We start from the raw sequence: 12,597 nt of genomic DNA on the forward strand, positions 1-12,597 counted from the left end.
AGTGTTAGAATGAGGTCTTATTTAATTATTTTGCATCCAGTTGTCTCAGCATCATTTGTTGAAAAGACTATGCTGGGAATCCCTGGGTGGCTCAGCGGTTTAGCACCTGCCTTTGGCCCAGGGCACGATCCTGGAGTCCCGGGATTGAGTCCCATGTCGTGCTCCCAGCATGGAGCCTTCTCCCTCTGCCTGTGTCTCTGCCTCTCTCACTCTATGTCTATCATAAATAAATAAATCTTAAAAAAAAAAAAAAGACTATGCTTTCCCATTAAATTCTCTTGGTACCCATGTTGAACATCAGTTAACCATAAATATGATGATGTATTTCTGGACTCTTACTTAATTCTGTGCTGTTGATACGTGTCTGTCTTTGCACCAGTATCACAATCGTGATTAATACAGCTTTGTAGAATGTTTTTGAAATTGGGAAGTGTGGGTCCTCCACTTTTTTCTTCTGTTTAAAGATTATTTTGACTGTTCTGGGCCTTTTGCAACTCCATGTGAATATTAGGGCCATCATCTTGTCAAGTGCTGAAAAAAGGCAGAGAGCATTTTGATCAGGATTGCATTTAGTAATATCTAAAAACCTCTTAATTACTTTAAGAGGATGATAGAAAACCATTTTTTTTTTTAGTCTTCTTGAGAATGGTAAATAAAGGAACATTCATGTGTGAACCATATCAGTAGGTAAAGAGAAATACCCCATTATTATGTTTGCTATGTTTTTTAAAATGATTTATAAGGGTAGCTAATAGTGGCTAATAATTTTTTGGTTTTTATAAAATTTATTTTGGCTCGTTTGTGTCTTTTTCTTTATAAGTGTGTTTCTTGGGGGAGGAGAGAATATTACAGTTTATTTTGGTTTGGTGTTTATGCATACACATTCTCAGCCTGAGTTGAAAAATATACTTTTATTTTCTTCTCGTTCCTATAATTATGATTTCCTTTACTTTTGTGTAAGAGGTAAGGTAGATTTGGTTTTCTTAAAATTATGTTCCTTTAAAAATAGATTGCACAGAATTATATGTGTGTGAGAGAGTTAGAGACAAAGATTCTCTTGTAGATGAAAGCAAAATACCGTTCCCTAATGGACTAATATTCAATTAAAATTTGAAAAGACTTTTTCGTTTTTATACTAGTTAACTGAATAAGAAAACCAAACTAATTTTAGCCAAACAACTTTGGCTTTTCATTTTTACTTCACTTAACCAATTGTGTATTTAGAAATACAGCATTCAGCTGACATTGGGTTTAGAGATGAGCAAATCATTATTCAGGTTTCTTGTTCACCTAGTTCTGAATTACTAAACTTTTTTCTTTTTTGTAATGAAGTATAGATTACAAAAAATTTACCATTTAACCATTTTTAAGTTTATGGTTCAGTGGTATGAATATACATTCATTCACCTGATTGTGTAACCATTAGAACCATCCATCCCCATAACTGTATTCATCATATAAAAGTGAAACTCTATTAAATAATGTCAAAATTCTCCCCTCCCTGCAGCCCCTGGCAACAACCATTATAACTTTAGATCTTTATGATTTTGACTACAGTTGAGCCTTGAACAACATGGTTTTCAACTGCCAGGTCTCCTGATATATACAGCTTTTTTCAAATAAATACATGGGAAAATCTTTTAGAGATTTGCAGCAGTTTGAAAAAACTCACAGATGAACTGCATAACTTATATTAAAAACACTAAAAGTATTTATGAATGTATAATGTATGTTGATACTAGTGTTTTCATGATTAGAAAATTATAACTATATCATAATTATCCTTTATGATTTTCTTATCTTCTTTCTAGACTTACTGTAAGAATACAGTATATCATACATATGACACATAAAATATGTGTTAAGTGTTCATGTTAATAAACAATCAGTAGTAGGCTATTAGTAGTTAAACTTTGGGGGAGTCAAAGTTAGACACCGAGTTTTGACTGTGTAGGTGATTGGTGACCCTGACCCCTTGTTCAAGAATCAGCTGTACTCTGAGTACTTCATATAAGTGGAATTACACAGTATTTGTCTTTCTGTGACTGGCTTATTTCATTTAGCATAATGTTCACAAGGTTTCATCTCATGTAACATATTGCAGGTTTTTTTTTCTTAGGCTGAAAACACTCCATTGTATGTATATACCACATTTTGCTTATTCATTCTCCATTGATGAACACTTGGGTTTCTTCCATGTTTTAGCTATTTTGAGTAATGCTACTGTGAACATGGGTATACAAATCTCTCGTCAGGACCCTGCTTCCAATTCTTTTGGGTGTATACCCAGAAGTGGAATTGCTGGATTTATATGGTAATTCTATTTTTACTTTCTTGAGGAACCACCATCCTTCTTTCCACAGTAGCTGTACCGATTTACATTCCCAAAAATGCACGAGTGTTCCAGTTTCTCAGTATTCTCACCAACACTTGTTTTCTGTTTTTTGTTTTAAAGATTTTATTTATTTATTCATGAGAGACACAGAGAGAGAAAGGTAGAGACACAGTCAGAGGGAGAAGCAGACTCCATGCAGGGAGCCCGATGTGGGGCTTGATCCCGGGACTCCAGGATCACGCTGTGCGCCAAAGGCAGGCGCTAAACCGCTGAGCCACCCAGGGATCTCCATGTTTTCTGTTTTTTTTAATAGGAATCATCCTAATGGGTCTGAGGTGATATCTAATAGTTTTGACTTGCATTTCTGTAATAATTAGTTATGTTGAGCATCTTTTCATGTGCTTATCCATTCATTTACTTTAGAGGATTCTCTGGTTTAATGCCTATGTTTGAATTGAGTTGTTTGAGGGTTTTTTGTTGAATTTTAGTTTTCTGTATATTTTGGATATTAATCCTTTAGATTTGCAAAACTTTCTCATTCTCTGGTTTAATGCCTATGTTTGAATTGAGTTGTTTGAGGGTTTTTTGTTGAATTTTGGTTTTCTGTATATTTTGGATATTAATCCTTTAGATTTGCAAAACTTTCTCATTCTGCCAGTTACCTTTTACTCTGTGGAGAGTGTCTTTTGATATGCAAAATTTTAAAATGTTTATGAAGTCCAGTTTGTTTCTTCTTTAGTTACTTGTGCCTTTGTGTCATACCCAAGAAATCATGGCCAAATGCAATGTCCTGAAGCTTTTGTGTACCATGTTTTCTTTTAAGAGTATTACCGTTTTAGGTCTTACATTTAGATCCTTGATCCATTTTGAGTTAATTTTTACCTATTGTAAAAATTAGGTGAGTATCAGCTATGATGAATACAAATGGTGAAGTTAACCTGAAGCAATTACAATTTACATCCCAACTTTCTCCCTTAGAAGTTGTAGGCCTTCAACAGACTCCAGAGTTCCAGAATAGTTTAGGCAGATTCTGCCTGTGTAATTGTTGTCTAAGTGGAAAGACAAATTCTTTGTGCTTCCTACTCGGCCATCTTCTTATAATCTGAATTATTTTTAATAATCAAATAATTTTATTAAAAATTGGCATGACTTTAAAATGGAAGCCTATTTCTCTCAGACTTTATGTATTAAGCCATACAATACACTTTTCATATAGTTAAATATTATTGAGTATTTGGCTTCATTAAACCATGATTTGAATTGAACTCACTTTGCTTTTCAGGATATTTTCATATTTAATCATTTTCTTTACAGAAATACCGGTATCAGGATGAAGACACACCCCCTCAAGAGCACATATCTCCACAAATCACTAATGAGGTGATAGGTCCGGAATTAGTTCATGTCTCAGAGAAGAACCTGTCAGAAATTGAGAATGTCCATGGATTTGTTTCCCATTCTCATATTTCACCAATAAAGGTAAGATGATAACTTTGTTGCTATGAACTCTATATTACTTTTGTTCCTAGTATAGCTCATGCTCAGAGAGAACTCTTCTTTTGTGTAGAATTTTTACCCCTTGGTGATGATGGTTTATTAGTTAGAAGGAATTTCATAATATTTATTAGCATTCTAAAAACATTTTTAAAGATATATTTTATAAATGAATTTTATTCAGTGATACTATCTTTAAGCCTAATGATGCTATCTTGAAGCCTAAACAAAAGGAAATAACTGTAATATTTCAAATACTTCACAATGAAATATTTTTTAAATGTTTTGAATATTAGTAGGTATAGGGTGCTTGGGTGGCTCATTCAGTTAATTGTCTGCCTTTGGCTCGGGTCATGATCCCAGAGTCCTGTGATCAAGCCCTGCATCAGGCTCCCTGCTCAGTAGGGAGTCTGCTTCTCCCCCCCTCCCCCCCCAGCTTGTGTGCTGGCACTCTCTCTCTTTCTCTCTCTCTCTCAAATAAATAAATAAAATCTTCTAAAACTAAGAAATAAATATTATTAGATATAGATAAAGAAAGAGTATTAACTCCCCTCAGAAATAACCACAATCCTGGTTTCTTATAAAGCTCTACCACATATTTAGATCTCCAGTCAATATATTGTTTATTTTGCCCATCTTAAATTTTATATAAATGGATTATACTGTATATAATCTGAACTTGACTTTTTGGCTCAGCATTACATTTCTGAGATTGTTTTCACTGCTCCAGGATTTTTTTTCTCTTACTATTATAATTTATCTTACTTTTGATGGATGTTGAATTATTTTCAGAATATTACTAATATAGAAAGTGTTGTTAAAAACCAGGTTATGGGGACACCTGGGTGGCTCAAGCGGTTGAGCATCTGTCTTGATCTCAGGGCGTGATCCTGGAGTCCCGGGATCAAGTCCCACGTCGGGCTCCCTGCATGGAGCCTGCTTCTCCCTCTGCCTGTGTCTCTGCCTCTGTCTCTCTCTCTCATGAATAAATAAATAAAATCTTAAAAACAAAAAAAAAAGATTCTCTTCTAAAAAAAACAACTAGGTTATGTATACCTATCTTTGTGCTTGTGTATACTTATCTTTCCAAGTGGTTATATAATTTACATTCCAGCAGCAATGTATTTAATGGTTATTCAGGTTTTCTATTCTGTGATACAACCTCTGAAGATTTTCGCTCATTTTTGTCCTTAATTCTTTTTACTAATCTGTACAATCTTTTTTTTTTTTTTTTAAAGATTTATTTATTTAGAGCAGCAAGTAGAGGGAAGGACAGAGGGAGAGAGAAAGAGAATCCTTAAGCAAACTCTGCTCTGAGTATGGAGCCCAAGATGGGGCTTGATCCCAGGGCTCTGAGATCATGACCTGAGTTGAAATCAGTAGTCAGCCACTTAACCAGATGAGCCACCTATGTGCCCCTACAAGTTCTTTATATACTCTGGTTACTAATCATTTGTTGGTTGTATGTATTGTGAGTAAGGATAATTTTTTCCTAGTAAAACTTAACCTTTGTTTTATAATTCTCTCTGGGGGATCATTTCTTATTTCTAGTAAATATTTTGATGGTTATAGTACCATTTAGATTTTCTGTTAATACTTTTGCTAGGTTATTTCTTCTAGGAATTTGTCCATTTTATATTTATTTCAAAATATTAATATCATGGGAGTTTTGTCTATAGCTTATTTAGGTATGGCCCCCTTTTTTTGTTCCTAATAATGTTTATTTGTGCCTTGTTTTTTTTTCCCCTTGATCAGTCTTTTTTTCTTTTTTTTTTTTTAGATTTTATTTGAGAGAGAGTATGTGAGTATGAGCAGGGGGGAGGGGTAAAGGGAGAGGGAGGAGCAGACTCCCCACTGAGCAGGGAGCCTAATGATGCAGGACTCAATCCCAGGGTCATGACCTGAGCCAAAGGCAGGCGCTTAACCAGCTGAGCCACCCAGGTGCTCCCCCTTGATCATTCTTGCCAAATAATGTTTTTTTCAGAGATTCATCTCTTTTTCAAAAAGTCTTCTTGGTTCCTTCCCCCATGTGCTGCGATCCCCACCCTCCCTGTTTTCACACATACTTTACCTGCATAACATGTGTTCATGCACATCTATAAATATAAATGTATGGATAGCCTACATATAAATTAAGGTTGTGTTTGGTAGAAGCAAGCTGATCTTACCTTGCAAGACAAAATGAGAGATACAGAGAAGAAAATTTTGGTTGGCTATTAGTGACAGAGACTGTTCTTTTCTCTTTCTTCCCTTCCTTACCATTATTATTTTTTTCTCTTCTTTCTTTGAGTGTATTCTGTTTGGGTTTTTTGGTTTGTTTGTTTTGGTTTCCTGATTTAAGTTGTTTGCTAATTATAATAGTATTAGCCTTTTCTAATAATATTTGATTTTGTAAACTTTTCTTTAAATACCACTTTACTGGGATCCCTGGGTGGCTCAGCAGTTTAGCGCCTGCCTTTGGCACAGGGCGTGATCCTGGAGTCCTGGGATCGAGTCCCACATCAGGGTCCCTGCCTGGAGCCTGCTTTTCCTCCCTCTGCCTGTGTCTCTGCCTTTCTCTCTCTGTGTCTCTCATGAATAAATAAAATCTAAAACAAAACAAAACAAAAAAAACCCCCACACAAACCATTTTACTTTATCTCACAAGTTATAACATGTAATGTTTTTTATCGTTCTAACATTTTCTTTTATTCCCTATTGTGATTTTCTTTTGCTCTATGAGTTATTTAGAAGTATGTTTCTTAATTTTTAAACATAATGATACAGGCAGTCTGGATCTGACATCCCAGAAGGGGGTGTCCTGCAGGACCAGCCAAGAGAGTGCTTGGCTTCATGCAGGATAGAAATCAAACATAAGCTGGAGAAAGTGAAAGAAGAAGTGACAGAGAATAGCAAGTAGAGTGTCTGGAAGACTCTGAAGGGAAAGGAGAATGAGTCTCTTTATCATGTGGGGCCCAGGGATTGTATTGGAAAGGGGTCCAGAATAGGTGTTCCTTCAGGAATCCTGGGTAGGGTCCAATCAGAGGCAAATAACAGGTGAATAACAGGTGTTACTTTATAAATCATTGAAGTTAGAAGGTATTGATATTAGTGTCAGCCGCAGTTTTTTCAAAGCTAATGTCCTGGAACATGTTTGGGATTCGACTCTTCTTAGATGTTATCAGGTGTTTGGGGGCCTAGGACAAACTTCAGAGAATGATTAGCTTTCTTGCTTCCCCTCCTTAGATTGGGAACATAACTTCTTTGATTTTTACTGAAATGCAAAATATGGAACATAAGTAAATGGGGCCTAGCAGAAAAACAGCAGAAATGGAGGCTTTCTAAAATGTAGTTCTTTCAGCTTCTCTATCTCAATAGGAGACCTTTATTCTTTTCATATCTTTCATCATAGATTTTTCATCATATTTGCTTGGAAGTTACTTGTTTCTTTTCTTTTAATGATTATCCTAGAAATTTTAATATAATTTTTAACTTAAAGCTGTAAAAAGACTTAAAATCTGAAGTTAATAGTTAATCTTCTGTCCTCGTTCTGAATAACAGGACTTTAAAACACTTGAATTCTAAGCACTGTCCTGCTTTATATGCTGTTCTTGTCTATTCCTATTTTCTCTCGACTGAATTAACATATAACTTTAGTCAAGAAACTCTCCCAGGTTAGTATAATTCTTTGTTTCTGGTGTTTTGTGTTTCTGGTCATTCTGATTGTTACACACTATGCAAAGCCAGTTTGCACACACTCAACTCCTCACTCTTTTGGGTAGAGTGTTTTGGTAGTTACTTCCATGTGTACAGATTCTGACAGGAGTGTGGGTAGTAAGAGTCCCACCTCCATTTTAAAAGCTGAATGTAAACAAACTGGTGAACATTTTAGCAAATTGACAACTTAAAGTAAAAATGAGGAGTCCTGTTAATTTCATTTCAGGAGAAGATTGATAGCCTCTGGCCCTTGGATTCAGTGCTCATGGTCACTGTTTTTTTCTTTTTTCTTTTTTTTTAAAGATTTTATTTATTTATTTATTCATAGAAACACAGAGACACAGAGAGAGAGAGGCAGAGACACAGGCAGAGGGAGAAGCGGGCTCCATGCAGGGAGCCCAATGTGGGACTCGATCCCAGGTCTCCAGGATCATGCTCTGGGCCGCAGGTGGCGCTAAACTGCTGCACCACTGGGGCTGCCCCTCATGGTCACTGTTAAAGAGGTTTAAGACAAACTAGATTATTTGTTCACTTATGTACCTATTGTCTGTTTCCTATAGAAAGTAAGCTTCACAATGAAGCTAGCTTCATCTTCACAACAATGAAGAAGGTTGTGGTAAAGATTAAAAATCCATGTAAAGCCTTCATGGTTGATCATGGCCATTGCTTAAGATTGAATGCACCTATAGCCAGTATGAGTCTCTGGCAGATGTGAACTTCTGCATTGACTTGTCAGGTGTAAAATTTTTTAAACTTTTGATAAAGTTGATTATATGATTTTTGGGAAAAAAACATCTGTTAAAATATTAGTTTTGTTTATCAGGTAAGAACTACATTTAGTAAACATTTATTAAACATCTATGCTAATAGCTTTGTTAGATTTCAGTGATTAGTATTTTTTATGGAGAGATATAAAGAGAAAAAAATTTGGAGTATTCTGAAAAAAAGAAAATTGACATTTGGACAGGGTATTAAAGGTGTGGACAAGATGCCAGTTCAGAGGAGGAGCCAGTTACTGAAGCAAACAAGTATAGTAGCAGGGTGATAATCAGAGGAAACTGTAAAAATGCAGGAAGGTTTATGGTACTGTAGCTTAGGGAACTGTTAGCAAATGGGGGCCTCAGTCCTAAGCTGATAAGTGGCCCTGTGAAGGGTTTGCCACCATGAAATGGACTATGAAATAATCTATCAGGTTCTTGTGGAACTGGTGCTGATTCTCATTACTGAAATAATGAAATAAGATAGTGATTGAAAGTTACTTTATTCAGGTTTTATTTGGCCTAAAGGTACTATGATTTAAGACTCTGAAAGGGAAGCTTTTTTGCCAGAGCTGGGCAGTTTCAAGGAAGAAATTGGCAATATAATGGTGAAAAATTGTGTGGAAGAAAAGGATGCAGTGCGTAAATTTTTATGGTATATAAGAATTCTTTAAAATATTTTTTTTTTAATTTTTTTATTTATTTATGATAGTCACAGAGAGAGAGAGAGGCAGAGACACAGGCAGAGGGAGAAGCAGGCTCCATGCACCGGGAGCCCGATGTGGGAATCGATCCCGGGTCTCCAGGATCGCGCCCTGGGCCAAAGGCAGGCGCCAAACCGCTGCGCCACCCAGGGATCCCAAGAATTCTTTAAAGAAAGCTTAATTTTAAATAGTTACGAATATGATAGTATATCATAATAATAATAATAACAGTGTCAGGATTCCTAAAATTGAAATTGAACTGGGAATTAGGGAAAATGGTCAGAACAGTAAATCAAACAAATAAAACTGAGCCTATTTTAAAATAGATTTAAATCAGGGTGAAGTGACAAAGAAGAGAGTAGGTGCTCTGCTTATTACGGGATGTTGTGTTGAACATTGAGGAAATTAAAGAATTCATATTTGGCTTTTGTTTTCAATGGCAGGGAAAATTATGTTCCAATCAGTATGTGCAAAGTAAACATAGTTAATTAAGCAGGACTTGAAATCAAAGATAGAACAGAGTGTGTGAGCAGATAATTATTTTAAATAAGTATGTCTCCTAGCCTGGATGCATTTCATACAGTCATACTGAGTATACTATCAAATAAGGTCACCAGCACTAGTTGGTAGTTTTTCAAATATTATATGACTTGAGGGCAGCAGAAAGATAGACATAAGCAAATACATGCCTGTTGAATATAGAATCCTTCCCATTTTGAGTATATTAATGGGTACTTTTTTGAAATCAATTTTGTTTTTACATCTCTGGAATATATTAAAATGTTAAATTTTATCTTAGCTTTTTTGGATGGCCCTGGTATATTAAGGTAAGCTTGTAGCTTGCATATGATTTGACCACAAGATGGTGCTCTTACAGAAGGATTTGTGTGTGTGTGTATGTATGTGCATATATATATATATGAACAGAGTTTTTCTAAGCAAATAACCAGTCTGTGTCATAAATCTTCTCAGCTTAGTCTTATCCTAGGAGAAAACTCCTAGAAGAAAACATAGGCAGCAATCTCCTTGACATAGGTCTTGGTAATGATATTTGGAATCTGACACCAAAAGCAAAAGCAGGAAAAGCAAAAACAAACTAATGGGACTACATCAAACTAAAAAGCTTCTGCACAGCAAGGGAAGCCATGCCACCAAGAAGAAAAGACATACTACTGAATGGGAGAAAATAATGACAAATCATATATCTGATAAAGGGCTAATATCCAAAATACATTAAGAATTAATACAACCTCCTAGCAAAAAACTGAACAATTTTATTTAAAAATGCGAGAAGATCTGAATAGAATTTTCCAAAGAAGACTCACAGATGGCCGGCAGATATATGAAAACATAGATGCTCAACTTCATTAATCATCAGGGAAATGCACAACGAGATACTGCCTCACACCTGTTAGAATGATTATTAACAAAAAGACAAGAAATAGTAAGTATCAGCAAGGATGTGCAGTAAAGAAGCCCTCATGCACTGTTGGTGGGAATGTATATTGATGAAACCATTGGGGAAAATAGTATAGGAGTTTCTCAAAATTGAAAATAAAGCTACCATATGACCCAGCAAATCTACTTCTTTGTATTTATTTGAAGAAAATGAAAATGCCAATTCAAAAAGGTATATGCACCTCCATGTTCATTGCAGCATTATTTACAGTAGCCAAGATAGAAACAACCTAAGTATCCATCAATGGAAGAATGAATGAAGAAAATATTGTATATGCGGTAAAAGAGAATGAAATTTTGACATTTGGGACAACATGGATGGACCTTGAGAGTATCATGCTAAGTGAAATAAGTCAGAGAAAGACAAATACCAGTGATATCTTTTATAATGTGGACAAAAGATTGGTGGTTGGTTATATGAGGCAGGGGAGTAGGAAAAGTGGGTGAACTGTATGGTTTTTGTCTTGTTTAAATAAATTGAGTAGAAAAAAATTTTTTGAAGTCTTATATTAGTATAGTTGCACATTTTGAAATTGAATAGGCCAGATCATAAAGATAAGAGTGTAAGGAAAATCCGTTATGTTGCATTTATAGTATATTCGTTACTTTTAGATTATATAATGATAACAATAATAATCCACTGAATGGATGTACTCAGTCTACTTAAGCTTTATTGTTTAGAGTTCTAGTATAGATAATACTATCATTTGTGAAAAAAAGTTGAACTATACAGAAAAAGAATGTATTTAAATCATACTAAAATGTTAAGTTATTCACTGATTTTGACATTGTGTATTTTTTTATTCATTATTTTAAATAAACTTTCCAGATTCAATAATGAGCTTAAATTTTGTTTTAATGGAATAGAGTTTATTTTTCAACTCTGCTATATGAGTAGGGCTATTCTAAAGTAGAAATCAGTGAGGAATTGATCACCTTTCATCTCCCAATCAAATCATATGAAACCATTTGTGATTTACATATGGCTTTGCATGTATTGACTACTGGGTAATGGATGAGATGATGCTAGAATTTTGTAGCACAGGTAATTGGTTATTTTCATAAAGAAACTTTTCTCAAAACTCGGAGTTGCTTTGTCAATGGATTTGAATAGGAAGTCTGTGCACTGAAAAGTACTTAGGTCCCCTGTCAGCTTTAGGATAAGAAATCTCTGTACACAAATGGCTTACTATTCATTGTGTATGTTTTTATTGTTTGCAGTGTGAGTAGGAAATTTGCATTCAGCATTTGTGTACACTATCCTCATCCATACCAATCTATAATAACAGAGCCTCTGTTACTTCTAGGATCCCCCCCATTTCAGGTTTTCATCAGACATGATTCACAAGGTACATCTTTTGGGGCCAAAAAAATTACTGGAGCATTCGTATAAACTACACGAATCAGTTGTTTATTAAGTACCTGGTCCATATTACTGTTTTGTTTTTTAGGAGGTTTAGTATTTTTCCTTTAGAGGATTTTTTTTTTTTTTAAAGATTTTATTTATTTATTCATGAGAAACAGAGAGAGGGAGCCAGAGACACAGGCAGAGGGAGAAGCAGGCTCCATGCAGGGAGCCTGATGTGGGACTCGATTCAGGGTCTCCAGGATCAGGCCCGGGGCTGAAGGCGGCGCTAAACCACAGAGCTACCTGGGCTGCCCCCTTTAGAGGATTCTTGATTCTCTGTTTACCCTTTGTATTTTCCTCTGTTTCCTTGCCCCTAAATGGACAGGACCAATCCGTCTAGGGTCACAAAATTGCCAGCTACTATCTACAGAGGCCTAGGGAAGAAGCAGCAAACTGTGCTGTAATCTCTGTCACAAAGCATCTTAGCTCTCAAGAGTCCCACGTGACAATCAACCCTTGTTGGGTATCTATCTGTATCTTATGGATGGAATAAGAGAGAGGGTATTAGCATCTTTGCTTGCTGAATCAGGATTTGCAGTGGACCTGGAGGTCATAGTTTGCCAATACTACTTTCTAATAGGCTGCATTTAGCTGGTGCTGGTAAACACATAATAAGTAAGTTTTTGTTATCAGTCCACATCTGAAAAAGTAATATGGTCAAGATTGGGACTTGGGATGTGCTTGTATCAATTTGAAAACTAAATTAGTCAACCATTAGTAAATTATCAAGTAACATTTTTATTC

The 12,597-nt window shown here is 35.5% G+C and overlaps 1 protein-coding gene across 27 annotated transcripts in view; it reads left to right on the plus strand.

The window, feature by feature from the left end:
* DLG1 (discs large MAGUK scaffold protein 1) overlaps positions 1-12,597 on the plus strand; it is a 237,583-nt gene that overhangs the window by 83,251 nt on the left and 141,735 nt on the right. For all 27 annotated transcript variants that reach the window (XM_072812020.1, XM_072812003.1, XM_072812016.1 and 24 more), the window contains one exon: positions 3,650-3,814. In XM_072812020.1, the coding sequence (XP_072668121.1) occupies positions 3,650-3,814 (165 nt within the window). The remainder of the gene's footprint in view (positions 1-3,649; positions 3,815-12,597) is intronic.

The sequence above is a fragment of the Canis lupus genome, chromosome 35, assembly GCF_048164855.1.
Source record: "Canis lupus baileyi chromosome 35, mCanLup2.hap1, whole genome shotgun sequence".
Classification (NCBI taxonomy): Eukaryota; Metazoa; Chordata; class Mammalia; order Carnivora; family Canidae; genus Canis; species Canis lupus.